At 48.9% G+C, this 26,497-nt stretch overlaps 1 protein-coding gene across 3 annotated transcripts in view; it reads left to right on the top strand.

Moving 5' to 3' along the window:
- Positions 1–2,970: 2,970 nt before the first annotated feature.
- Positions 2,971–26,497, top strand: part of FBXL19 (F-box and leucine rich repeat protein 19) — a 30,421-nt gene continuing 6,894 nt past the window's right edge. Inside the window, exons 1-9 of one of the 3 annotated variants that reach the window (XM_081883622.1) lie at positions 2,971–4,412; positions 4,619–4,669; positions 11,060–11,264; positions 13,528–13,671; positions 13,814–13,900; positions 16,528–16,743; positions 17,977–18,009; positions 18,868–19,008; positions 22,166–22,890. In XM_081883622.1, the coding sequence (XP_081739748.1) occupies positions 11,091–11,264; positions 13,528–13,671; positions 13,814–13,900; positions 16,528–16,743; positions 17,977–18,009; positions 18,868–19,008; positions 22,166–22,890 (1,520 nt within the window). In that variant the 5' untranslated portion in view covers positions 2,971–4,412; positions 4,619–4,669; positions 11,060–11,090. Of the gene's footprint in view, positions 4,413–4,618; positions 4,670–5,559; positions 5,927–11,059; positions 11,265–13,527; positions 13,672–13,813; positions 13,901–16,527; positions 16,744–17,976; positions 18,010–18,867; positions 19,009–22,165; positions 22,891–26,497 lie in introns of those variants that run through there. The other 2 variants (XM_081883624.1, XM_081883623.1) reach the window with 2 other exon arrangements.

Raw genomic sequence — 26,497 nt, forward strand, 5'->3', positions numbered from 1 at the left:
GGAATGATGAGCACTGCGGTCAAACCTGGAAGACTACAGGTTGCCTAGCCCTCATGGCCGGTAGAAGGAAGATCTTCAGCCGCCGCCATTTCAGAAATGCACTTCTGGGTGTGATAGGTCTTTCTGCACATAGCCCCAAAGTGCAGAGGACCACAGGAAGCGACCAGAGCATGGGTCCATCTTGTTCACTGTTCCCTACACTGACTGGCAGCAGCTCTCTGGGGTGCCTGGCAGAGTTCTCTCCCAGCCCTACCTAGGGATCCAAGGGATTGAACCACAGAATGATGACTCTGCATTCTGACCCCGGGCTTGATGGTCACCTTGGGGCAGGTAGTAGGGTACTGATGACAGTAGCCGAGAAGCAGGGCCTCTCTTGGCGAGCTCTGCTCAGGGTCTCAGCATGGCAGCATGTGGTGCCATCCTTGTCATTTAATGGCATGCGTCACCCGGGAACACTCGACTGTAGTGCGCCTTTCTGTCATTAGTATCTGATACTTCAAAAATCACCGAGAAATGTCAAAATGAGGAGGCTCTCCAAAATTAAGAGGAGGCACCTGCCTACCAAATGATGAATGTGCAAGTGTGGTGGTGAAGGTGCAAAGGGGGCATATTTTAATCTCGCTCTCTATCTGTGGCTTTCAAAAATAAATAAAGGAACATTTTTAGGTCCCTGCCTCGGGTGTTAGTTTGTATTGTTTTAAAAACCCATCTTTAATTCTTTCTTTCTTTCTGCCTGACTCTCTTCTTACATTTTCTTCTCTCCTTTCCTCCAAGATGCGCAAGGCGGAAAACATGGTTAGTTGCTGTTTTCATTGTTTTCAAAGCAATTTTTAGCTGTTTGTATTGCATGTGTGAAAAACGCTTGGAGATTTACGATAAAGCCGGTTCGTCATTAAACGCAACAACAATTTTAGCTGTGTTATTCTGACTCCCAACGCTCTGTTTTTAAATGTATTGAGATATTATGGTTGTAATCCGCCTTACGGGGCCTTGTTCAGGGCAGAAAGGCAGAATAAAAATGTTTTTATAAATCAATACAAATATTGGGCAATACTTCAACTTCCCTACATATAAGTATTGTTGCCTGCACTCTTATCTCTGAGCAGTGAGGGACTTCAGGGGTACCTGCACTTACACAGGGTTTGCTTTCCTTTGAGTGAAAGTCCATGGAGACTGTGGTGTCTTTAGGATATATGGTTTTATTTTCACATATATACAACCTGAGCAAAGGATGAAAGTGCTCACAGCATTAATACTCAAACAGATCTTGCTTCTCCATTAGGTTTTCATGGAAGCTCCAAAGCCCAACTTTGGGTTCAGCACAGAGCAAGACATGTCCTTGGGTTTTCAGTATCAGCCAAGAAATCTCTCTTGATGGAGAACTTCCTCTAGCAAGGGGAGGTGGGAACAAGCTCACCTTTTTGTCTCCATGGCAGCCTCTTGGGACATGTAAATGACAGTGCTGTACTTAACTGGACAGCCAAGGCCATTACCTTATCAAAGGAACAGATCTGGCTGCTTTCACCTCATAGATTCTAACACCACATACACAAGATCAGAGGTTTGGAAGGGACCCAGAGGTATCATGCAGATATCATGCCGTATCTAAGAAGCTACACTTTTTGGAGAGATGCCTCTTGCTATGTGAGATAAATTTATCGAAGGTTCTTTCTCCACTTCACTGATTATCGTTCTCATATGAAGTGATCTGAAATCATTCAAGTCCCAAACAGATTAAAATCACTAAATTTGCTTTTGACCTCCCCTATATGTTGGCTTCCTGCTACCAACTAGAATAATTCCATAGTGAGGAAAATCATGTTCTACCTACATTTGAAATTTTAAACCTGAATCACCTTGTGAGTCATATAATATCAATTTTATGTGGCAAGATCAGTGGGCTTAGGCAGATTCCACACTTGTCCCACATTCATAACAAATTGCTGATTATAAAGTCTTGTTTTGAGTACTTTGAAACCAAATGTCAAATGTGGTATGGACTGGTGCTTTTATTAAAGTCTCTTTAAATTGCAATATTTATGAATTTGTTTCTTTTAACCAGTTAGTTACTTGATTGATATAACTAGCCATACCACTGATATACTTCCTCTTTTCTTTCATAACTGAACTGCAACAGCTTCTATTTTTGGTCTTTTATTATTCCAAAGCAACATAAGTGAAATCATGTCATTTCACGATCTGTTGTGCTTGCAGTTCTATAGCTGAAAACTGGAATAAAATATTTATCTTTGGTAACAAGGCCATTTTAATTGCAGGAGTTCTCCCATAAGTTTTCTACATTTGTTTTATTTCATTTTAAGGAGGGTAAAAAAAAACACCACACATTAATACCCTTGAGAGAAGAGAAACTCTGTACATGCTCAGAGGTAAAGTACTCAAACGGTGGCAATCCTATGCAGACGGAAAAAATCTGCATTTTGGTTCGCCTTCCAGACCATTAACGTGCAATGTTTGCAAATGGGAATTACTCGCTTAAGAAAAACAGAACTCAATTAGCTTTGAGCTATATAACACCATCTCCCGCAATTCCGTTCGGCAGTATGCCTCTCCCCACTCCCCTCCTACTCCGCCATATTAGTTGTAGTCCAGGCATTCTCCTTGAGGACCTAGAAGCAAACGATAAAGGCACTGAGAAATACCCAGGCACGGGCCTGGAGGATAGAACTACATTCCCATGATGCCTTTCGCCTCAGCGGCCATCTTAAATGGAGTCCAAACACCTTTCGGAGAACTTGGCTTACACAGGCCTGATCCGATGAGTGAGCAAAACTACTCTTCCCATGAGGCATTGGGGACGAAGCCGCCGCAAGCTGCCATCTTAGCTGTAGTCCAAACACCTCTTCGGGGGCTATAGCGACCAACGGAGCCAAGGAGTCGAGGCGGGGAATAAAACTACAATCCCCACCCGGCATTGCGCGGAGGCATTGGCCGCCATCCCCATTGTAGTCCAAACTTCCCCCAGGTGCCCATAGAGGCGGATGCGTCTGAGGTGGCAGAGAAAACTACTTCTCCCATGAGCCCCCGCGCGTCGAGTGTTCCCTTTTGGCCTTCCCGAGACCGCCATGACGGTTTTGTGTGTGTGTGTTATGCGTTGAGTGAGGTGTGTGTATCAGTATGTGTGAGTGAGTGAATGTGAAAGGGAAGGAGGAAGAGGAGAGGATGAGAGAGGCTGGGGGAGGAGGAGGAGGAGGCGGCTCCACCAGCACCGTGGGGCCTAGCTCTGTCCCTTCCGAGGAGCTGTGGGGGCGAGTGAACCCCACTCCCCGACCTGCCCCTTTGGAGGGGGGTGGGTGGGTTTAAAGGCCCTCCCTTATGTGGGGGGAGGGACAGCTGGGCAGCGCAGAGCCCCCTTGAGGAAAAGGGTGGGGTGGGGGGCACCAGGTTCCCACTCCCCCCTTGGATTGCAGGGCGGGGGGGCTGGCAGTGGGGAGCGCCTAGAGGGCCCCACCCCGTTGCAGGAGCAAGGGTTTTGCAAGGTTAACAACCCCCCCTTCATTGCTTAGGAGGGGGGCAGAAGGCTGCGAGATCGCCAAGGCAGGCACTGGGCCTTTTCCATCTGGGCTCTGTGTGTGAGAGTGAGGCCAGAGCTATGTCCCTGATTTAAAGGGAAAGGCTGATCATCATCATCATCATCAATATCATTTGGGGACTGTTTTCACCTAGCCCCCACCCCCTTTTGATTCCCCCCTCCCCACTGCTCTCCAAAGTGCATGGAGATGTTGTTGGAGTAACAAGCTAAGGGGCAAGTCCCCCTTCTCCTCCTCCTCTTCTCCCACCTCCAGTAAGCCCAAGGAGTGGGGAGTGGGCTTAGAGAGGGGAGTGGTCTGCCTACATTTGAAAAGGGGAGGGTGGGTGTTCTGGCAACTAAGGAAAATCTCAGTGGTGGGCAGAAGAGGAGGAGGAGTCAGGAGGAAGCAAGGAGGGTTGGAGGGGGGGTTACTGGAGGTTGCACCGCGCATAGGCAATGCCCAAGGCTCCATCCAAAATTAGGGGTGCAGGGGGTCCCTGAGTAGATGTGTGCTACAGAGGGAGCTTTCCTTGTTATTTTTTAGATGTTCGGGGGGAAGGGAAGCCTCCTCACACATCATCCCCTTGTTTTCTCCCAAGGGCAAGGAAGGAAACCGTGGAGGGTAGAATAGGAGAGAGGGGGTGAGAGGACTGGGGGAAACTGCTGCTATGAATCTGTAATCGCCTCTTTGGGGAGATCGACCCGCCCCTCCGACTCTTCTCCACCCCCCTATTTTTGTGGGGGGGACTGAGGGAGAGACGCACGCACACACAAATCCTTCAACAACTGGCTGGATCTCTTCTCTCTCCCCCCCCCCTCCACTGCCCACCATGACAACAAACCCAGCATTAGAATCGCCATCCGCCCCATGGCCACACAGCAGGTGAGTAGCCCATCTCTCCTTCGCTCTCCGCTCCCAAACCCTTCATGGATTTTAAAGGGGGGGTCTGCTCCCCATCTCCAATCTCCTCCCATCCTAAGGCACATTTGGCTGGTGCCTGTCTGTGATATGTGAGTGTTTGTGTAGATATGTGTGTGTGTGGTGTGTGTAGCGATTGTAAGACGTACAGCATCTTTTCTCTTTCGGAGGCTGCTGATGGATGAGGAAGAATCTTTGGTGCCTGGATGCGCTTCCCAAAGGTAAGTCCCTCCGCCGCCCCCCATCTCTCTTGGCTTTGCGAAAGAATGCTTTTCCAGGAATAGAGACCCTTGTCCCTTTTTTCCAGAAGCCAACACTTTCTCCCTCCCCCCTCCCCATTCAAAATTTATTCGCTCTCCCTCTCCGACCTCCAACGTGATGCTTTTGAGGAGGACCCTCAGTCGCTTTGCAAAATAACCCCTTTCCCCCCAAATTAGCTGTATATGCAGGGCAGGTCGTGTGAACGCACACAGCATGTGAAAACATCACAACAACTCATATGCAGGGAAGGAGGATTGGGGAGGGGGGGAGTGCTGTTAAGCTACCAGGCGGGTTGCATGAATGTATCTGTTGGAGGTGGGATCTGGAGCTTCTAAGCCTCCCCCTCCCCCGGCCTCCCCTCAAATGCAAGGTACACTATTGTGCTTTCCTCAGTTTCCCCATTCCTTTCGGGATCTCCTTTGTTGTTTTTGTTTTCTTGGGCATTCTCCCTCTTTCCCACCCTTACGTGCTGTCACCTTGGGCTGGATTGTTTTGAGTGGGGGCGGGGGGCGTCGCTATTTATTTATTTATTTAGTACCCAAAAGGAAAGCAAGCGAGCCAGCGAGCCAGCGAGCGGATACTGGGGTGCATCTCTTTTTTTTGGCCGGCTTGCTTTTTTTTTAACTGGGAAGAGGGGGTCCTCTCCTGGGTGGGCAGCAGCATCTGACGGGCACCAGGGGGAAGCGGAGGAGAGGAGCGGAGTGGCTCCGGGGCGCGCGCGCATGTCCTGCGCCTGTGTGTGTGGATGTGTGTGCGCGGGGGCAAGCGTGGAACCAAAGTTTCTCCTCTCCGATTTCCAGGGGAAGGAATTGCCGGTCGTAAAGCGCTCCTGCCTCCCTCTCTCTCTCTCTCTGTGTTTCTCATGTTTTAAGCCCTGGGGGAGGGAGGGGAGGGGAAGGGAAGCGGAGGAGAGGAGGGGATGGGCCGTGTCTGCCGATTTCAGGGGGCCCTGGATCCGGGATGGCTCCGCTCTCCCACCTCGAGGAGCTGCGGGATCCGGAGGGATCTGCCGGAGGAGGCTCGCCCCCGAGAGCTGCCTGGACTTAGAGGCTTTTAAAGGGGCGGCGAGAGCGGAGATGTGTCAAGCAGGTTGCAGATGGCGGAGAGGAGCCGAGGGGAGCCAGCAGCCGGCACCGTGCAGGGCCGGGCTGAGGTGTTCGGGATCCCTTGCCAGGACCGGGCCTGTCAGCTCTGAGGCCATGCTGGGGCGTGATGAGGTATCGCAGCCAAGTTCCCATAGACACCACGGCCCTCTCGACTGCCTGCCTGCCTGCCTCCCTCCCACCTGATCCCACATGCAGGGGGCGGCTGGCGGGCGGGCGGCCTTAGGAAGTCGGGGGTGCTGCTTGTGGGATGTGTTTGGTGACCATTTGCAAGCGGGGGCACTGTGGTATGTGTGTGTGGGGGGGGGAGATGAGTGCAGCAAGATCAAGTGGCTTATTCAGGTTCACCGAGGCCTTCTGCCACCTAACCTGTTCCTCCCCCTTTACCAGCTCATCCCTAATGGCACCCCCTGCCCTAATTTACAAAATATATATCTATCAAAAGATGAAGTGATGGTGTTTTGCAGCAAAGAACATCAAAAGGTTATGGGCATGCCCAGGTCTGTCCCTCCCCCTCCGGTTTGGGGAACTGAAGTGTTCTGCTGTCTATACCGTAAGTTCATTGCAGGCAGAGGCCATTCTGTGTGGTGCCACCACTTTCTCTTCTCTAATTCCTCCTTGGATCTTTTGGTTTGATGCTTTAGGCCTTGCTCCCCAACTGGGACAGATCCTTTCTCTGAAATATGTGTTAACTCCCCTTGATTGTATTTGTCCCCTGTTTCCTTTGCTTTTCCCCGCCATGGGAATTTAGGGCAAAATTGGATGTTACTCGCAAAACAGCACTTGCTCAGAAAACACCAGTTCTGCTTCTGCTTCCCTTCCCCCTCCTCTATGTAATGCCTGGAAGAACTTGCCTCCGCTCTAACAACTCAGTGGCTCTGTCACATCATTCACTGCCAATGGAGGGATGTGGTGACGTCATGGCGCAAGGGAAGTTCAACTGGACATCATGTAGAAAGAGCAGAGAAGTATATCTGAACCAGCTGTGGTTTTGTGGTTTTTAAAACTTTTCTCAGAGGCCTTGGGATCTAAGTAGTGATGGTGGAGGAGACAATGGGGCCTCTGAGTTTGGTCCTTCAGTTGCAAGCACCTCAGGTCAAGGACCTGCTGTTTTTTTGGTTGCATTACTGTGCCATGTACCTGTTGATGGTGTTATATTAACGATTGTCATCTGCAACAGTTGCTAATGATGCAAATGTAGCCCTTTCCTTTTTGGCTTTCCTTTTCTGCTCCTGATATGAAATCTGTTCTCTGAGTTTCCAACCTCCTCTAGCCAACATCCTCCTCCTTTGCCTTCTTTCTCCTGTTCCATCTTTCCCTGCTTCAAGAAAGGCCCTGTGGAAATGGTTGCTCTTAGATTAAGCATGTAGTTTTATTTCAATGGGACTAATAATGTTTTGGGAAGTGCTACCCATAGAAAAGCTTTTTACAGCCTTGCTTTCATTTTCTGTTTATTACTGTGCGATTTCTCTCCTTCTCTGTATCCTACCCCCCCAAAAAAAACTCCACTTCCAATCCATATTGATAAGCAGCTCCTTGTACATTACAGTAGTTCTTCCCTTTGTTTGATGAAGGTAGAACTCAAATATCCTAAGCCCTTGTATCAATTCCACATCTGAGCCGCCAGCTTGGCAAGCAGGCCTCCAGACAGAACTGGGAAATTTCTTTTGAGATACCATGTTGGTTCCCAAGAATTTGACTTGTTCCCCCACCCGCAATCAGTGACTTGTTGGCGTTTCCTTCTTTTCTCTTTTTTTCTAAACCAGATACTGGCTTCTAGAAGCATGAAATATTTTTCATGCCCTGCCTGCAGTATTTCCTCGTGAAGGCTCACCTTTCAGGATAGCGACATGAAACCTGCAAATGCCTCATTCTAAACCAGAGGTGGGCAACCTGTGGCCTTCCAGATGTTGTTGGATTCCAACTTGGCCAATGGCCAGGGATGATGGGAGTTGTAGTCCAGCAGCATCTGGAGGGCCACAGGTCCCCCTTCCTTGTTGTAAACCGCATTAAAGCAGTGCAACCTTGGCAGCCACATGTTAACAAGCAACACAGAGAATCACTCTTTCTTTTTCTTTTTTTTAAAGGTGCTGCCCATAGCTAGGGTGCTTCTGCAGTCCTTCTCATTGCTGATATCCCTGTCTCTTTAGGAGGGGAAACTCACCTGTTTTCTTTCAGCCCTTTCTATAAAACAGTAGTTGGGGGAGAACCTTCACCCCAGCACCATGGGCACCTGTAATTAAAGCAGCTATAAATCACAGTGTCTTTTTTGACTTTGGTGTAAGCAGGCAGAAGAGTGAGAGCAGTGAAGTCCATCCCTTGATTTAACCTAAAAGGTCCCCATTGAGCCACATTATTAGAATCTAGCTTCTTTTTATTCCGCTGCAGCTTTGTCATTAATATTGGGCTTGTAACCTGCACAGAGTTTTTGTGAGGTGGTTCAGTGTTGCTCTTATTTTAGAGAGAGACAGGCCCGTGGTTGAGCCGAAGTGATGCGTCAAAGGATATATGATGAATCTCTGACAGAGGTAGGATCTGAGTCCATCTTTCTTGCCATTGCAGTAGCTCGATCAGCAAGGCATTTCCTTGGATGCCCCTTACTCCTCTGTTGACAGAATAAACTAAGTAGATTTTATCAGCTGGGGACAAGTACATTTTTTCAAGCATTTCAGAAGAGTTACCCTTTTTAAAAAACACACCGTCCAACCGCTGTAAAAAAATAATTAATTGGGCGCTTTTCTTTCAATAACAAAAAGAAACCCACTGCAAAGGTTCTTAGATTTGTTCTTCTTTATTGGCTATTGCTGTATAATTGCATCCAGAGCCATGCGTATTCTTCTGTGATTGTATTGGGCATGTGCAAAAGTTGATGTTTAGACAGTGCAGTCAGCATCAGGACTGCGTTTCTAGGTTTGAAAGCTTGCGACTCAGTGGGGATGAGGGAGCTGTGCTGGATTTTCAGTGATGGGGTGGAGGGGTAGAGAGAGAATCTTAGGGAAATATTTGCTGCCTGTCATGAGCATAAACAGAAGAAATCATGTGGAGAGGGGGGAAACTGCTCAACTTTGCATCATTTACTCTGTTGTCATGCACTTCAGTTTTTATTGGGGATGAAAATGGAAACTTTGGTGCTGGACCTTTTTGTTTTGGAGCACAAATATGCTCAAGGTTGCTTCTTGCAATTTTTGCCCTCCCTGCTGGGTATTTTCCCCTTCCAAACATTGTTGTGGGTTTCTGATATTTTGACTCCCAACCCATTTTTGTGTGATAACTGTTACAGGGGAGGGAAGTTTGTTTGCCTTGAGAACTCTCCGGAGGCAAACCAGAAGACTCTGTTGGATAGGGACCTCTTTTATCACTTAAATTTACTGCCCATATATCCTGCCTTTCTCCCATGGTGGACCTTAAGACAGCTTATAAAAAGGTGTTGCTGCACAGCCTGCTTAGTGTTAGCAAGGTTGCTGCTTCATTGGCCTGAAGATCATGTCTTGGAATAAGTAACCTAGGGAAGGAAATAAATAAACTAGAGCCCTAGCTTTCTTTCTGTATTTATTCATATAGATCAGGGTGCAAACAGACAGAAACAGCAGACCTCTCCCATAGCACCAGCTGCTTTTGAAAGAAAGATAAAGAGGATTCAAAAGTGGCTCCTCTGTGGGATTGGGAGCTTTGTCCAGAAATGCAGGTGTCCCAAAGCCCTTTTAAGCACGTAGAATTATTTGTGTGAAAAGGATCGGGCTTGTTGGCTTTGTTTGTTTTTGGATCCTAGTTGTAGTTTTGCAACTATCAATATTGGGTTTTATTAAGCTTGGTCAGGATGGTAGAAGATTTAAGACTTTTCAAATGCTGGGAAGCAGAGGTTCTAAAATCGTCAATGAATTTATTTTCTCTTTTTAAAACTTCTGTTTCTGAACTTTGCCGCGCAGTTATATTCAGCAAAGGCTGATTTGCTCTGCATTCTTGGTGCTGATATTGTAATCTCGCTTGGTTCCTTACTCCGCTGTGCAATGTTTCTGAGAGAGCTGTAGGGTGTTGTGTCTGTGTGTATGTGCAGTTTGTTCAACAGCAGAGCATTTTTAAAACCTTAGTTTTTGTGGCAGTTGGGGCCTGCAGACACATATACCTTTTCCCCCCTGCTCCAGTAAAGTGGTTTGCTCCTAAGGGGTGTGAAGTGTTCCCCCCCTTCCAGTTCTGTTTCGGACAAAATCTAAAGCCATGGCCATATACACAGGCTTCCTGTTTATAAGAAGAAGCATGTCAAGAGCTCTCTGTCGCGTGTCCGGAGCATTTCCCTGATCTTGGAGAAGAATGAAAATCCTGTGTGTGTGTGTGTGTGTGTGTGTGTGTCACACGCACACACACACACACACACACACACACACACAGCGATAGCAAGGAACGGGCTGCTGTAGGTGAAGTTGAGCAATGCAGTCTGTGGCAAAACGAGAGCTGCAAAATGAGTCTCTTGATTCCTTGCACCAAAGAACCAGGCCTGACTGGAAAGTTCTGCAAGATGTCCGGGTTTGTCGCGTGACCTGTCCTAGCCTAGGCGGCAATGGGATGCACTGCTTTGTGGTTCCACCCTCTGTGGGGCACTAAGGTTCTTCACAGGCTCAGAGTTGTGGGCCCACTGCAGACCCCAAGTTCCCTGAATCTGCCAAACTGCAGGTGCATATTGACGCTGGACCCCTTGTCCCTTCACCCTTCCCAAAACTGGGAGTGGCACCAAGGCGTCCTGATGTAGTGGGTTGCCCCAATTTCACCCCCAATGGGTGCAATATTTCTTGACCTGAACTGTTCATTCCATGATGCCTTGATGATGGGGATGTCTGCTCTCTGCATCTGCCCTGTTGCGCAGGGCTGATCAGCTGTGTCTGCACCCTCCTTTTCATCTGAGCCACATCTTTGCTTGGCCCTTACATGACATCAGTTGTAGGGCAGGTGGCCTTGGTGCGTCCATCATGACCTTGCAGGCCGCATTGGAAATCTTGGCAGTCTTAGCCAGGCCTGTGAGCAAAGGGTTTCCACCGCTCCAGTTTCTTCTTCCAGCGCATTGCCTGTTTAACAGTTTCCTCCCCTTGACGATTATGCCAGGATCTCGGTTCACTTGTTTTTGCGTTTCAGTTTGCCTCTCTCCTCTTCATCTTGGCGGCTGCCACTTTCCTTGCCCACCTGCCTGCCCGCCTTGGAAAGCGGTGGCTCGCTCATCGCTTGCGCGCCTCTCTCTCTCTTTCTCTCCCCTTGCAGCCCAGAGAGTAGCTGAAGCGGGACGTAGCCAATGTCGTCCAGCAAAGGGGCGGGGGCTGGAGCTCGCCGGCGGCGGACGCGGTGCCGGAAGTGCAAAGCTTGCCTGCGGTCGGAGTGTGGGGAGTGCCACTTCTGCAAGGACATGAAGAAGTTTGGGGGGCCTGGGCGCATGAAGCAGTCCTGCCTCCAGCGGCAGTGCACGGCGGTGAGTGGGGAAGCGGCAGGGAGGGTGGTTTGCAGGGTGGGTTTCTGTCCAGGGTTTGGGGCTGCTGGTCCCCTGACTCCAGCACAGCAAATAGAGGGGCAGGTTGGCGCAGATTGGTAAGGGAGGCGTAAAAAAAAACCCCATTGATTTTATTAAAGTTTTCACAGAAAAACTAATAAGCCCAACGGCAAAGTGGTAAGGCACTGGATATCCAATAGGGGCATTCAAAGTGTGTGTCACTAATTGCTCCAAAATGAACTGGACTGCCATGCTGTATGAGAGTCTAGAGTCACCTCTGTTAGCTTATAGGAGAGGACACTAAAGTTCAGTAAAGGTATCCTCTTAGATCAGTGATGGCCAAACTTGGCCCTCCAGCTGTTTTGGGACTACAACTCCCATCATGCCTAGCTAACAGGACCAGTGGTCAGGGATGATGAGAATTGTAGTCCCAAAACACCTGGAGGCCAAGTTTGGCCATCACTGCTCTTAGATGATTCCTCAACAACATCTCTTTTGTTGTGTCAATTTCCCTAAAAGAGCCAAAGACCATACCTTTCATCGCAAACCATCCAACGTGGAATATGAACTGTGTTTCCAATTATGTCCATTTTCTAACTTGCCTGCCCATGAAAGAAACATGACAAGTGATTTCTGGGTTAATTGCTTGAGATGTGCTGTGATTTTAAATTAGCAAAGAAAATTTGAACATGATTTTAAATGCGGCATAAGTTTCTGATCCTTAGGATTGTGAAGGTAAATGCTGTCAAGCCTGCATTGAGGGAGTCTTCATAAACTCTCATGTGTTCCTAGTTCTCTCAAGGGTTGAGGCAGATCATTAAAAATGCCGGCCGCATCTCTTTTCAAAGTCCTCATTCTTGCCGCATGTTCCTGTCTCTTCTGACTTTGCGTGTGACTCTCAGATATGTCAGACGTGTAGAAAAAAAGTGTGGGGTACAGTTCTAACCGGGGTTTAATAATTCAGGATGCAGGTGGGGGGCTTGGCATGGAGGAATTCTCCATGTTTACAAATATATCTGCATCTGTGCAAGACCACACTGCTCCCTACATATAGAAAGCTAGTATGTTAGGAAGGGAGACTTTTGAAAAGTGAAAGTGTCCTGCTTGACATGCTGGCTTAATTACTTTCTGCATGCAGGATTATTATTATTATTATTTCTACATGGGAGGGCTTTCACATATTCAGTTTGCCTCACGTGCTCTGATGTGTCAGCACTGTCCCTCGAGCTATTTTACTGCATGTTGGAACCAGCTGAGCGTTGCATGTAAAACCAGATCACATCATGTGAGCGAGTGAGGAACTTTGCAAAGGAACTCTCTGCATCTAAACAGCTGCCATGTCAGGCAGAAGAGCTGCAGGTTCTTCTTGCAAGCCGGCTTTTGCTTGCAGGGATGGAATATGTTTGTTTGTATATTTGAGCATTCAAAGATGCCTCCGTCTCCCAGTCCTGGAATTGTGCAGCCCAGGAACTGAGTTTATCGCATGATTTGGGTTCCTTTTCTTGTTTCACATGTTTTGGATCTGCTTTCTATCGGCTGCAGGAGACTTGTTTGATTCGAAGCAAAATTAATCTTTGATCTGTTTAGATGCTGCAAGCTGCAGTTATTCTAGGAGCCTCCCATCCGATCATTTCTCCCCAGTCTCATAGAAGGTCCCATAGCAATTGCTGAGTGCTATTGTTTCCCTGAAATATCTGTAGAGTGGCTTGTCTTGTCTTTCAAAGTGTTACATCAGTGATTGCCCCCTTATGAAAGCTCAGGAACCGAGCGCTCTGTGTATGTGTGTGGGGTGTGTGTTCCTTGTGAAAGAATTATAGAATCATAGAATTGCCAAGTTGGAAGGGACCACGAGGGAGCCAACGTGGGGCTTGAATGCTCTACGAACCTCATGCTCTACGAACTGAGCTACCCCAGTTCGCATAGAACACGTTTTAACCAATAGTTCTGATGCAAAGTTTAGAACCGGGCATTGCATTCAGTGGCGGAAAAATGCAGTGCGTTCCCACGAGCAATGGCGCAATGGATTGGGAAATTGCCGAAGATGGGCTTCTTCAGGGATCTCAGTTAGCTGCACAGGAGAGCCGCTGCACGCATCTAATGTACTGTCGATTCGTTGACTTTTCCCGCAGTTCCTCGTTGTAACCTGTTTCTGCGGGGTGGGAAGGAGCCTCACACGAGTGAACCCCCATCCCTGCCCCCGACCCTCCACCCCTGCCCCTCACTTCCCACCCCTCTCTCGTTGCAGCCAGTTCTACCTCACACGGCCGTGTGCCTGGTGTGTGGGGAGGCCGGGAAAGAGGACACAGTGGAGGGCGAAGAGGAGAAGTTCAACCTGTCGCTCATGGAGTGCACCATTTGCAACGAGATTGTGCATCCGGGCTGCTTGAAGGTGAGCTGGAGGGAGTGAACGAGAAAGAGAGAGAGAGAGAGAGAGAGAGAGAGAGAGAGAGAGAAACTGGCCCTTGCAAACAACAACACCACCACCACTCTTTGGGCCTAACAGATGCTGTCACCCCTTTTCTCTTTTGCAGATGGGGAAAGCCGAAGGGGTCATCAACAACGAGATTCCAAACTGTTGGGAATGCCCTAAGTGCAAGAGAGAAGGCAAATCGATGAAAGTACGTCGATGGGTCTGCTGGGCAGTGCGGTGGGGTGATGGAAGACCTTTGCACGGCCAGCCCAGTGTGGGCTGGGGGGCCATCCGTGCCCTGCCAGGCCAGTCTTGCTTTGGGAGGCTCTGTGTGTATGTGCTGGGGAGGGTGGGCGTAATGGAGCCAGGTTTGGGTGTGCATCCTTTCAGTTTGATTTTGCCCTTTGGGCACCTTGCCCTAATTAGCTGCTTCAACATCCAGGTTAGGCTCCCAGCTTCTGTGCTTTTCCCTCACCCCCTCCCAGCCAGCACTGGGGGGGGGGGAGTGATGGATGGTTGTGGGCTCTGGACGCAGGGAATACGCGGCCTGAAATTCCGCACGCCCATTCCTCGGCTAATCCGCTCCTGCTCAGTATTTCCTGTTGTCATGTGGAAATAAACTCTCCTCGAGGCCTGCTGGCCCACCATCCTCAAAGAGAGCGGAGCTGCTTGTTGCCTTGGTAGTCATGCTTCCAGACCTCATGAGGCAAAGCGGGTGCTGAACCACTGGGATTTCTCCCCAGTAAATTGTCACCTGTTTGCAACTGGATCTCTCCTCCCCAACCAGGGTCTTCTCTATCTAGATATGTATTTATAAAATGGCATTCTCCCCAAATGGGGTCCTAACAGCTTGTCTGAAGCTTAAAGTGGAGAGATCCACTCAGATCTCCTGAGGAGGAAGTTACGTACAGCAAAGGCCATGTCCCATTTCGGAGCAAGTTTTATTTTTTCAGCTTCCAAATTCCAAAAATGCTAAAAAGTTGCAACATGACTTGGGAATTCAAAAGTTGTTCTGGTTTAATTATTGTATTTACTCAAAGGTAAGGGTCAAATTACAAATTACAAATGGTCAAATTACATCTTGAAAATTAGGGTGTGCATTAGATTTGATGGCACATTTACACTCACCAGCAAATACTTTTTTGGCTCCAAAGTTTTGAAAATTGAGGTGCGCATTAGATTTGATGGCATGTTAGATTTGCGTAAATATGGCAATATTTATTTTACTTACCAAACAAAACTAAATTGTGTGTAAAATACATAGAAATCATATACTGCAAATGTATTATATATTAATGTTTTATATATTAGTATTGTATATCAATACTATTATTATTATTTATTTTTGTTTTTATTTAGCATTAGCTGACATGTTCAGAAGATAAAATTGAAATTATTTGATTCTCGGAAAGCAACTTATATGCTTCTTCACCAAACATAGACTCCGCAAGCTAAATGTTATCCAGTCACAAAATTAAATAGCAGATTTGAATTCCTCACGCTCAGAAATGTATTAAGACCCCTCACTGAAGAAATCTGCAAAAATTAAGTTTTGTCCCCTAAATTGACACTCCCCTGCGTGTCCCAGCCAACTGTGTACCTCCAGGAGGCAAAAGAATGTTGTGGTTGACGTTTTGCTAATGATAAATATAAAAGGGCACATTTCCCATTTTGGAAACTGCCCATGAGGAGCAACATTTTGAAAAGGCTGTCATGCTTTTCAGGGGAGAATCTGTGTGTGACAGTGGTGATGTCTCCCCTGCCTGCCTTCCACCAGTTCTTTTCTCAGCACAAAAAGATTACAAGAAATCAGGGTGGATTTGATTTAAATCACGATTTAAATCATTAGTAAGACTTGATTTAAATCATTTTCTTACAGAAAGACTCATTCTTGCTGGTATAATCTTAATATTTACAACCAGATGGAGGTTTCGTTTTTGGAATAATAAATTTTCAGAGTACTTTTTACAGTTATATCAAAAATTACTGATTTGGTTATACTATTAGAAACACTTATACAGATAATTATGAAATTATTTTGAGGTTTAATAAGTTAACTGTTTATATTTGGACAGTGTTTTCTGCTGTACTTTATTGGAAGGAGAAAAACAATCATTTTCTTAATAATAATTTAAACAATTTATTTAACTAAAGCAATAACATTATAGCATATGTATACATGTTTGTTAACTGATGCAACTAAACAATTAAAAAAAAAACTTAGACCGAGTTTTAGCACACACGAAAAACTTAAAACAAATGACTATAATGTAATTTAAATAGAAAACTATCTTTAGAAAGATTTTTCCTCCAAAAGCATTTTATTTTTAAAATCCGATTTAAATTTTTAAAAATCTGATTTTAAAAAAACTTTTAAATAAAAAAATCATTGATTTTTATCCACCCTCCAAGAAATGCAAGAACCTTATTCTTCCCGCCTTCCTTTTTTATCCTCCTTTGGAGTCCCTGAGCAAAACCAGTGTCTGGCTCTTTGTCTGCCATCTGGAAAACATGTTTACGTTTGTCCACGCTCAAGGACAACTTGCCGTGTTTAAAATAAAACTTCCCACATGTGTTGAGCCATCTGCAAGTGGCCGCATCCTGCTGCTGTCGGGTCTGTGCCCAGTGCAGGTGATCCCTGTCCTGCTGCTCTTGAGAGTCCTCTCGCTTTTGCCAAAGCCCATCCCACCGTCCCCCTGTTCTCTTCGGGTAGCAGGAAGCGGCTGGCAGGCTGCTTGCCCTCCTTCTTTCCCTTCCCTTGCTCCATCTTGCACTCAGGTGAATTGTGGCTGCCCACTAATTGCCCCTGCCCCTCTCCCCTCCTTGCGCCCGCAGGACTCGGGCGACGGCACGGGGAAGCGGCGTTCCGACAACGGCGAGGACGGCGTCCGGTGGAAGCTGACGGACGAGCCTGCTCAGAACAAGAAGAAGTTGGCGCCGGCACCGCCTTTGCCCCCGCCACCCACGGAGGAAAGCCCGGTTCAGGCCGGGACCCACAAGCGGAAGAAGGAGAAGGAGCTGCCACCCCCAGACACAGGGCCCAAGAAAAAGGTCAGAGGCTGCCGCTCTGTCTGATGGATGTTGCGTGCCTGGCCAGGGACCCAGGGTCCTCTCCTGGGGTCTCCAGTGTGGTTCTGGGCACCACAGCATCCCCTGAGACCCTTCTTCAGTGCCAGCCAATCCCCTCTATCTTCCTGCCCCTTTTTCTTTTTACAATGCCTTTCAGGATCTTTCCCCCCCCCTTTTGGTGGGGGATGGTTTGATTTCAAATCAAGGTGATTTAAATTGGCAAGGTGTCAAAGCGTGCTTTAAATCATGGAGCCGGTTCCTCAGATTTCCAAATGTGTCTCTGAGCCCACTAAATGTGGAGGACCCCTGGCCTCCTAGGATCACCCCGCTAGAAGACTCCAGCTGGATCATACCAATGGTCCACTTTGGCCAAGCATCCCATTTCCTCACAGTGGCAGACAGCTGCTTCCAGAAAGGCCGTGAGCAATGTGCAAAGGCAAAACGCCCTTTTCCCGTTTTGTCTCAGAGCAGCTGAGATTCTGTGCCATACTGCCTCCGAGCGGGGAGGTTCTTTCTAACACGCCTTCTTTCTTTTGACCCAATGGGGTGGTGGCCAGAGGAGGGACAAACGGCTGTTCCCAGTGATCTGAACTGATGGCTTGCAGAGGCTTTTTGAACTTAGGCCTGAGATTGCTTAACATGAGGTTGAGCTCTGTTATTCTTTCCTACTGAGAGTGAGATCAAGGAGCTCCAGTTCCCTCCTGGCACATTGGAGCAGGAATGGAGCACGTGTTTCAGCTCCAGAGCCAGATCAAGAACTGGCCTGCCCTCAGCACCCTGCTTGGGGCAGGTATATGGGGCTGCCCACCTATCAGTCACTGGGCATCGGGTGGCAGCTTCTCAGACCCAATGATTGGTGCTGACAGTCGGCCCTGCTTTGTCCATTTGCAAGTGTGGTTTACATTGGACCCCGCAAATGGGCATTTTTACTCCTCCTTCCTGAGTTGTTGATCAGGCTTATGGTTTTGGTCTTCTGCGCTGACCACACTAAGAGGGATGGGCAGAGGGGAGAGCTAACTCCTTCCTCCAGAACATCCCATTGCACCTTTTTTCTTTGTTTCTTTACACCCAGTAACTTGCTGCACCTGATGGGACAGCCTCCCAGCTTGCCCTCATTCCCAAAGGCTTTCCTTTGCCCTCAAAATCCTTATTGGGTCTTCTGAATTAGAGACACTGCATCCCAGAATTCCAACAGTCTTCTCTTCTCTCTTGCAGTTAAAAGGCACGCGGGAAAAGCATTTGAAGAAGGTGAGTGCTTGTGAGTTTTCTCGCCCAGCTTGATTTTATGGAGCAAGGCCAGGATAAGATAACAGGGGGATAGCGGGGGAACCAGGACACGGAGGCTGTGCGGAGAGAAGTGGAAAGGGAGTGACCTGCTTACCAGCATGTGAGTGCACCTTGTATTTCTCTAGCACATTTGAGCAAGACGTGCGCCTGTTCTGTCCACCAGCATAGCTTTTGCACAACATCAGGTTGCAGAACCTCCATTCCATGCTCCTCCGTACAGTATCAACCCAGGAAGCTGCCTCATGCCAACTCAGACCATTGGCCTGCCTAGTTCAGTCTTAATCTGCACTAACTGGCAGCGGTGCTTTCTAGGATTCGACAAAGGGAGTCTCTCCCAGTCTTACTAGGAGAAGCTGGGACTTTCTGCATGCTAAGCAGATGTCTGACTGCTCAGCTTTAGCTCATCCGCTACCTGGTCTCAAAAACGCCCCCAAGCGAGGAAGAGTCCACCCCCCACCTCCTGGGGCAGTTGTCTTTCTGCTGTCAAACAGCTTGTGCCGTTGAGGAAGTTTCTCCTAACATTTAGCTACAATCAGCTTCCCTGACGTTTCCTTCTCCGTCCTCTAGAGTGGCAGAGGCCGAGCCTGCTGCATTTTGACTGGGCAGAATGCCATCTCCCAGGCCCTGATCCTGTTCATATAAACCCAGGGGGCTGCTGTTGTCAGATTCCAAATGGAGGTTCACACAATTCAGTGCACGTTTTTCTCAAGTCACTTGCATGTCCTAAGACGCATCTCTCTCTCTCTAGCTCACTTGAACTTCTCTCTCTCTCTCTCCCTCTCCCTCTCCCTCTCCTCTGCCCGCACCTTTCCTTTCCAGGCCGCTGAGCAGCAGCCCGATGGGAACAAGTTGCAATCCATGCAGACCTGGAGCCGCATGGGCAGTGGGGACTTTGAGGTGAAGGGCACCATCTCCCACCCCTCCATCCACTTGAATCAGATCACCGCCAGCGACTTAGAGGTGAGAGGTGGGGTTTAGCTGGGGCGTCTGTGTGTGGCTGGCAGCCTTCAGGCACGTAGGAAGAGCCTTGCCCAGTTAGACATAGGGGAGGCCTTTTGGGAGGCCCGAAAAACATGGATGTGAAGACAGTGGGTTTCTGCAATGCCTGGTACCGAGAGAGGCATCTGGCAGAAGCAGTTTCATATGGTGAAAGGAGAAGAACAAGTCCTTGGTTCTGGCTGAGGCAGTAGATAGGAGGTAGCTGGGCAGCAGCAGCCTTCTCCTGTTTCAAGGCTGAATTTTATTTGTTTATTCTATCCCACCTTTTCCCATGGAAACAGATGGCAGCAATACATGGCTCGTCTCCGTTTTTGATCCCCGCAGCAGCCCTTTGACGTAGATTAGGCTGAGAGACGACACCATTCCCAAGGTCATCCAGTGAGCTTCAGGGCTGAGCAGAGACCCTTTTCTCTTTTTTTTCATACAAAATATGTTCTCACTGAGCTACAGTCCCGCAAAGAAAAAAAAATCTGCCTTCAGGAAAAATGGGCTGGGATTCTCTGCTAAGCACATTCTCAGTTTATTCATTGCCTTCATTGGTCTCTCATCCAGGCACTGGCCAGAGCAGGACATGCTGAGCTTCCCAGGTGCCTTCACACTGTAGTCTGATGCTGTCACTAAGTGGCCACTCCACCCCCCCCCCAAATTCTTGCCGGTCCAGCTGGCTTCATGGGCTCCCCAAGTGGGGCATCCTTTTCATGTGTGTCGACAGCAGTCCCACAGACTGCTGCAACGGCTGCCAACTTGGGAGGCTTTAAAAGGGGTTTCGTGGAATGGGTGGAGGATAAGGCTCCGGAATCGGAGGCAGTACGCCTTTGAATACCAGTCGCTGGGGATCAGGAATGAGAGAGTTGCCCTGCTCAGAGAGTCATTTGGTTGGTCAATGTGAGAACAGAACACTCTGGTGTGATTGATCTGATCCAGAAGGACTGCGCTCGTGTTCCCTTTGGCCACTAGGTGGGGCTGCAATCACATGACAGGGAATATTATCCCACCTGACCATTTGGGGAGGGGGGGTATCCTGCGAACGGACAGCTCCCCAAGCTGACACCGGCACCCTCCTAGCAGGATGTCAAATACTCACAAGCGAAGGGTACTGAGATACAGCTGCGAATACAGGCATTTTCGATTTTCACAAACACAACCTGGTTTCTTGATCCTTTACAACTATTTGATTTATAGCCTGTCCATCTCAAAGCCACAAGGCAGGTAACGTCATATTGAAAACACCAAAATGCTCCTTTAAAAAATTACTAACCCTTAACGTCTCTGGCTATTGGTTTTTCCAAACTTGCCCGCTTTGTCCAGAAGACTTGGGCTTTGGTGAGTCTCCAGGCAACTTTGTTGATTAAAAAACAACAACCACGTTTCTGTCTTGTCTTCCAACAACAACGTTCGCCAAAGTGCCCTGCAAGCAACTGTTTGAAACAGTTTTGTTACAGAAACATTCCAAAGCAGGGCATGGCAGAAAAGCAGCGTCCAGTCAAAAACTGCTAAATGCTTGGTCAGAGATGCTGCTATGGCAGCAAAGTAGATTCTTTGCCCATCCCCATGGTTAGATTTGCGGAGAAAGTGGTATCAGCCTCCTGTCTGAAGGGGGGAGCAGCTGGACCTGGAGTTTTCTCTAGAGACCTTAACTATAATCACTCACCTTTGTGGGTGCATTCCCCATCATCTAATCTGGACGTTGCGAAAGCAGCCAGATGACGTAGAGGCCAGACTTAAAGGGCTTGCTCTCCATTGATCTTGGGAGGTAGTTGGGGAGATGGTGGAATGCTTTATTCAGTCCACTTGCATCCCGCCTTGTCTTCTGTTGTGGAATTCCAAGCAGACTGTATGTGGGAGCCCTGAGCCCAGGCTGTGTCTCTTGAGTGTTGAGAGTTGCATTTCATATATATCTAGGGTAGCAGGATGCTGGGATCTTCCCTCCTGGCAAGAATCCCATGTTTTGAAATGAATATGTCAACCCTACCATTGGTCAGCGCCAGGTCTGGATTGACCGTAAAGCAAAATAAGCACATGCTTAGGACATTAAGGGAAGGGGGGGCACCACAGAAATTTTCCATTGCTGGATTTACCATGGGCCAGCAACTTCACTTTTCAGTTCACAAATACTGAGACAAAATCTATCTACATTAATTCAGCTGTAAGATAGTAATTATGGGACGCAGGTGGCGCTGTGGGTTAAAGCCTCAGCGCCTAGGACTTGCCGATCGAAAGGTCGGCGGTTCGAATCCCTGCGGCGGGGTGCGCTCTCGCTGCTCGGTCCCAGCGCCTGCCAACCTAGCAGTTCGAAAGCACCTCCGGGTGCAAGTAAATAAATAGGGACCGCTTACCAGCGGGAAGGTAAACGGCGTTTTCGTGTGCGGCTCTGGCTCGCCAGATGCAGCTTTGTCACGCTGGCCACGTGACCCGGAAGTGTCTCCGGACAGCGCTGGCCCCTGGCCTCTTAAGTGAGATGGGCGCACAACCCCAGAGTCTGTCAAGACTGGCCCGTACGGGCAGGGGTACCTTTACCTTTAAGATAGTAATTAAATTGTGTGTTTCATGGAATAAAGTGGAAGTGTACAAAAAAATAGACATTTCCCATCTTACTGTATGTTTTATTTCATTTCAAACAATAACAATTTAGTACACGGTTTCTATTTTGAGTTAGATATATGTGGGGGTACCAAAATCTTTTAAAGTGCTTAGCTTTAGGGCCTCTAAAGGTCTTAATCCAGTCCTGGTAAATACCCTCTGGAAGGGAGATCCTAGAATCATAGAATTGGGAGGGACCACCAGCGTCATTTAGTCCAATCCCCTGCAATGTAGGAATCTTTTGCCCAACATGGGACTTGAACCCCTAATCCTGTGATTAAGAGTCTCATACCAGCTGAGCTACCCCAGCTTATTTTCAAGACAACATGTGATGAAAAGGTCCAGGCAGGGTGGGATCGTGGTGCCCTCCAGAGAGTGGATTCCCAAAACACATCCACCCCTAGCCAGCATTACCAATGGTCAGGGATGATGGGAGTTGTAGTCCTGCAAGCAGGGAGGTCATCCGGATGAAAGCCAAACCGAGCTAGCAACCCAGGGCACAAACTCTCTTGACTGCCGGTCTTTCCTTTCCCGCCAGAAGCCGAAGGGTCCTCCGGGCCCCCTGGAGCCCTCCACGCAATCGGACAAGTCCCACCAGCGGGAAAAGTTGGAGCGCTTCAAGCAGATGTGCCAGATGTTGGAGCGGGTGAAGAACAGCAGCAGCTCGAGCTCCAGTTCGGACTCTGACTCCGACACGGACTCTCGGGGCTCGGACGGCTCCAGCGGGGGGGTGTCGAGCCGAGCCGCCTCCCCAGCCACCCGCTCCCAGCGCCTGGCCGCCCTGGGCTTCAGCGCCAGCGAGGACGACGAGGAAGAGGACGAGGAGGAAGAGGAGGAGGAGGCGGAGGGCGGGCGGCGCAACGGCAGCTCAGAGACGGCGCGCAACGGCAAGCAGCCGAAAGCTCGGGGGAACTCTCAGGAGAAAGAGAACAATCACCGCCCGACCAGCCGGGGCAGCGAACGGGCCAAGCAGCAGGCGGGCGGGCGCAAGGCGGGCCGGCCCGCCGGGCAGACGGGCCTGCGCATGGTGGCGCGGACTCAGTTCCTCAACTGGCCCCTGGTGCCCTCGCCGCCCAAGCCTCTGCTGCAGCTGGAGCGGCACGTGGTGCGTCCGCCGCCCGACAGCCCCGAGCCCGACTCCCTGCCCTTGGACAGCGGATCCGACCATATCATGCAGCGGGACGTTTGGTTGGCCGTCTTCCAATACCTCAGCTATCGGGAGCTGTGCGTCTGCATGAGGGTGTGCCGGACGTGGAGCCGTTGGTGAGTGGCCAGGGGCTTGCCCGGAGGAGTAGCGCGGGGAGCGCCAGAGAGGTCCTGGGAGCGAGGTGGGGGAACAGGTTTTAGGTTGCGCTTATACAGCTGCTTCCTGCTGCGTTCCCTGAACTGCCTGGAGCCATATTGTTTGGCAGACCCAGGATGGGGGACTGGGCCTATTCAGCAGCTGCGTAACCTGCGAATGGAGATGACGGGGAGACAGGAGTGCGAATGCCACAAGCGCTGATGGTGACACCGACGATCTCAGGATGAGGACTAGAGCTGGGCGATAATCTGGTTGTCAGCATCGTGTTGTATCACCAGCGAAACGTCACAATATGCTGATATCTCACGATGTCTGAAATAAGGATGTAGAGGTATTGGCTGACTTCACGGTTTTTCCTGCATTGTGATTTTTGCCGGCACCTGCTCTTGTGATTCTTGTGAGTTGAGCCACCAGAGATAACGGGGGGTGCAGAAATCGAGAGACTCGTTGGCTGGCTTCACGGTTTCCACCCGCATTGTGATTTTTTGCATAGCACACATACATGCATAACATGCTTTGTGATATATTGCCAGTTCAAAAGTTATGAAACGGATATCACGATACGGACTTCAAAACCGGTTTTGGATGATGTATCGATATATCGCCCAGCCCTAATGGGGACTGCTGTGTCTGGAGGGAAGACTGGTCTGCGTCAGGGGGCCTTGTAATGTTCTGATGGAGTTTCTCTGCCTGAGCTCATGCGTGGGATTTCTCTTGGCGAGAGCTGCCCATGCCAGGAATGGGGGGCTTATTTCTCCTTGCACTAAGCTGTGCATGGCACAGGAATGAACCAAGGGGGGCTCTCAGGGCCACTATATTGGAGATGTCCCTTTCTTGAAATCCTGGACAGCTGCTGCCAGTCAGTGTTGCCAGCACTGAGCTAGATACGCACAGTAGTCCCAGGTTCCCAGGTACAGAGGCCAGCCTCTTGACATGTGTGCTCCTTGTTTCCTGGGTTACGCTCCCTGTTTCTCTTTATTTGCTCAGTATCCTAAGAAGCTCTAATATCCAAGGAGCTCAGGGTGGCTGGTATCATTTATCTTCCTCCCTCTACTGTCACCCTCACGAGAGCGACCGGGCCAAGGTCAGTTACGACCCAGGATCTCACTGCTGGGAAGTCCTCTCCCCCTAGATAGGCAGAGCGTCCTTGCTGGACATGCTTTGTAAAAGCAAGGCAAGCAGCAAAAGGTGACTTGATCTTTGGAAGTTTCAACTGTGGGAAGGAAGAGGCCAAGGTCAACGAGGCAGAAATCAGAACAAACGCAGTGATACGCACTTGAGGTTTCTCTGTACGTGATAATGAAGGCTTCGGGGGTTTAAGAAACTGCCTTATCTTTCTGCTTTCAAGCCCTCTTCATCTTCAAGGCTTCTATGCATATCTATGTCAACCATCTTATTATTATTATTATTATTATCATCATCCATTTTTGGCAAAGCAAGTAGTAAGAAACAGGAGTCAGGGGTGGGGAAGGCAGAACAGTCTTGCACAGGAGGGGTTCAAAACTCTAATCACCAAGGACAGTTCCCACGTTCCTCCCTGTGCTTGGCATCTTAGCCTGCTTTGGTGTCATTTGCCAGCAGCGGCTTGCCATGTGGATTGGTGGCAGGGAGGTGTTTTCTTCATGCCATTACAGAAAATTCCCACCGTCTTGCAGGTCGTCCTGCTGTGCGCAGGCAAATGGAGCGGCTCCTTCTACGTGGCAGACCTCTTCTGTCTGAACATGGGGTCTGAACATGTAGCTGTCAGAACCTAAAAGTGAGCTTAAAACAACCCAAAACACTTCCTTTTTTAAAAAAAACAACAACTTCCACTTTGCTAGTTTCACTTTCCGATGGGCAGGAAACATCTGCCCATCCCCAGCCCATGCAAAACGTATCAGGGCTATGGGGGTGGAGGAAAAGGGGTGGGGTGGGAGCATTCATTTGTATATTCATTGCCTTAGCGCAGAATGTGATGCTCCCTTTTGACTTCTCAAGAGTCGTGTTGGCATAACTTAGGGTTGCAGCTTGTCCTTGGCATGCAGAGGGTCCAGTGTTGAACTCCCAGCATCTCTAGTTAAAAGGATCTCTAGCAACCAGGTTTGGGAATCACGCCTTTTGGAGACTTCGGGTTTAAGACAGAAAGAAAGAAATATTAGCAATGATATCCAAAGATTTCACACCTCAGAGGGGAAGTTTGTATTGGGGAGGTCCAGCTATACTTCTGGAAAGCTAGCCTGCCATTTCTGATGGTTCTCATTGAGGAGCCCCATCTCTCCCAGCAATTTCTGGGTCAAGCTGCAACATTTGATCATTTCAGGGTTGATTGATTACAGACCAATAAAGGCACTTCTATTTAACTGAGCAACACAGAATTTTTTAAAAGTTTTTTCTTAATGCAGTTATGAAAGCAACAAGTGGCAGATGCAATATTCATTCTCACTCTAGGCAGGAGTGGGAAGGCTGTTTTTGCACAGTGTTTGTTGTGAGGGATGTGTTCACCATCAAAGACCAATGGAAGGATGCCTTTCCCCCTCCAGAACTGTTCCCCCCCCCTTCTCGTTGTTGCATGCAGATGTAGGCAATTGACTTGATATGACTGGTCAGTTAAAAACTCATTGGATTGACTTCTGAGACACAGTTTGGAAGCAAATGAATGAAAGCTTTAGCTCAGGAATGAAGACCCTGTGACCTTCCACATGCCTTGTGAATGAGCCCCCCCCCTTAATAGCCTGCAGTGGGTTTTTACTAGCCAGCTAAGAGGCTGGTCTCCTGTGTTTCCATGCTGGAAAACCCCTTTCTTCACAGCCAATGCACAAAGGCAGGATAGTAGCCTTAAATCACCCTCTACCAAACAGGTTGGCAGAGCTGAGAGAGAGGCTTCTCTTCCTTCGCACAGGACAGAAACCAAACGTCCTTGGGAAGGAAGGGAAAGATTTGCCTCTCCACCTCCACCAACCCACTGAATTTTTGGTTGCCTGCGGCTACTAGCCAAATTAGGATCAGTGTTTGTCTGAATGTCAGTTTGCTGGGAATCCCAATTGGGAAGAGTTGCTGTGGCACTCGGGTCCTGCCTGCCACCTTCCAGTAGGCACCTGCTTGGCCACTGTGAGAGCAGAGTGCTGGACTTGGGCCTGATGCAGCAGGACTCCTCCTACATTAAGTACAATCCCGGATGCAGGTGGCGCTGTGGTCTAAACCACTAGGCCTCTTAGGCTTGCTGATTGGAAGATCAGCGGTTTAAATCCCTGTGATGGGGTGAGCTCCTGTTGCTCTGTCCCAGCTTCTGGCAACCTAGCATTTCGAAAGCATGCCAGTGCAAGTAGATAAATAGGTACCATTGCGGCGGGAAGGTAAACGGCGTTTCCGTGTGCTCTGGTTTCCGTCATGGTGTTCCATTGTGCCAGAAGCATTTTAGTCATGCTGGCCACAGGACTGGAAAGCTGTCTGCAGACAAGCACTGACTCTCTCGGCCTGAAAGCGAGATGAGCGCTGCTACCCCATAGTCGCCTTTGACTGGTCTTAACAGGCCAGGGGTCCTTTACCTTTTTTATATATACAATCCTGGATCAACCCACCAATTCTAAA

The sequence above is a fragment of the Podarcis melisellensis genome (genome assembly GCF_964234715.1).
Source record: "Podarcis melisellensis genome assembly, chromosome: 13".
NCBI classification, from domain to species: Eukaryota; Metazoa; Chordata; class Lepidosauria; order Squamata; family Lacertidae; genus Podarcis; species Podarcis melisellensis.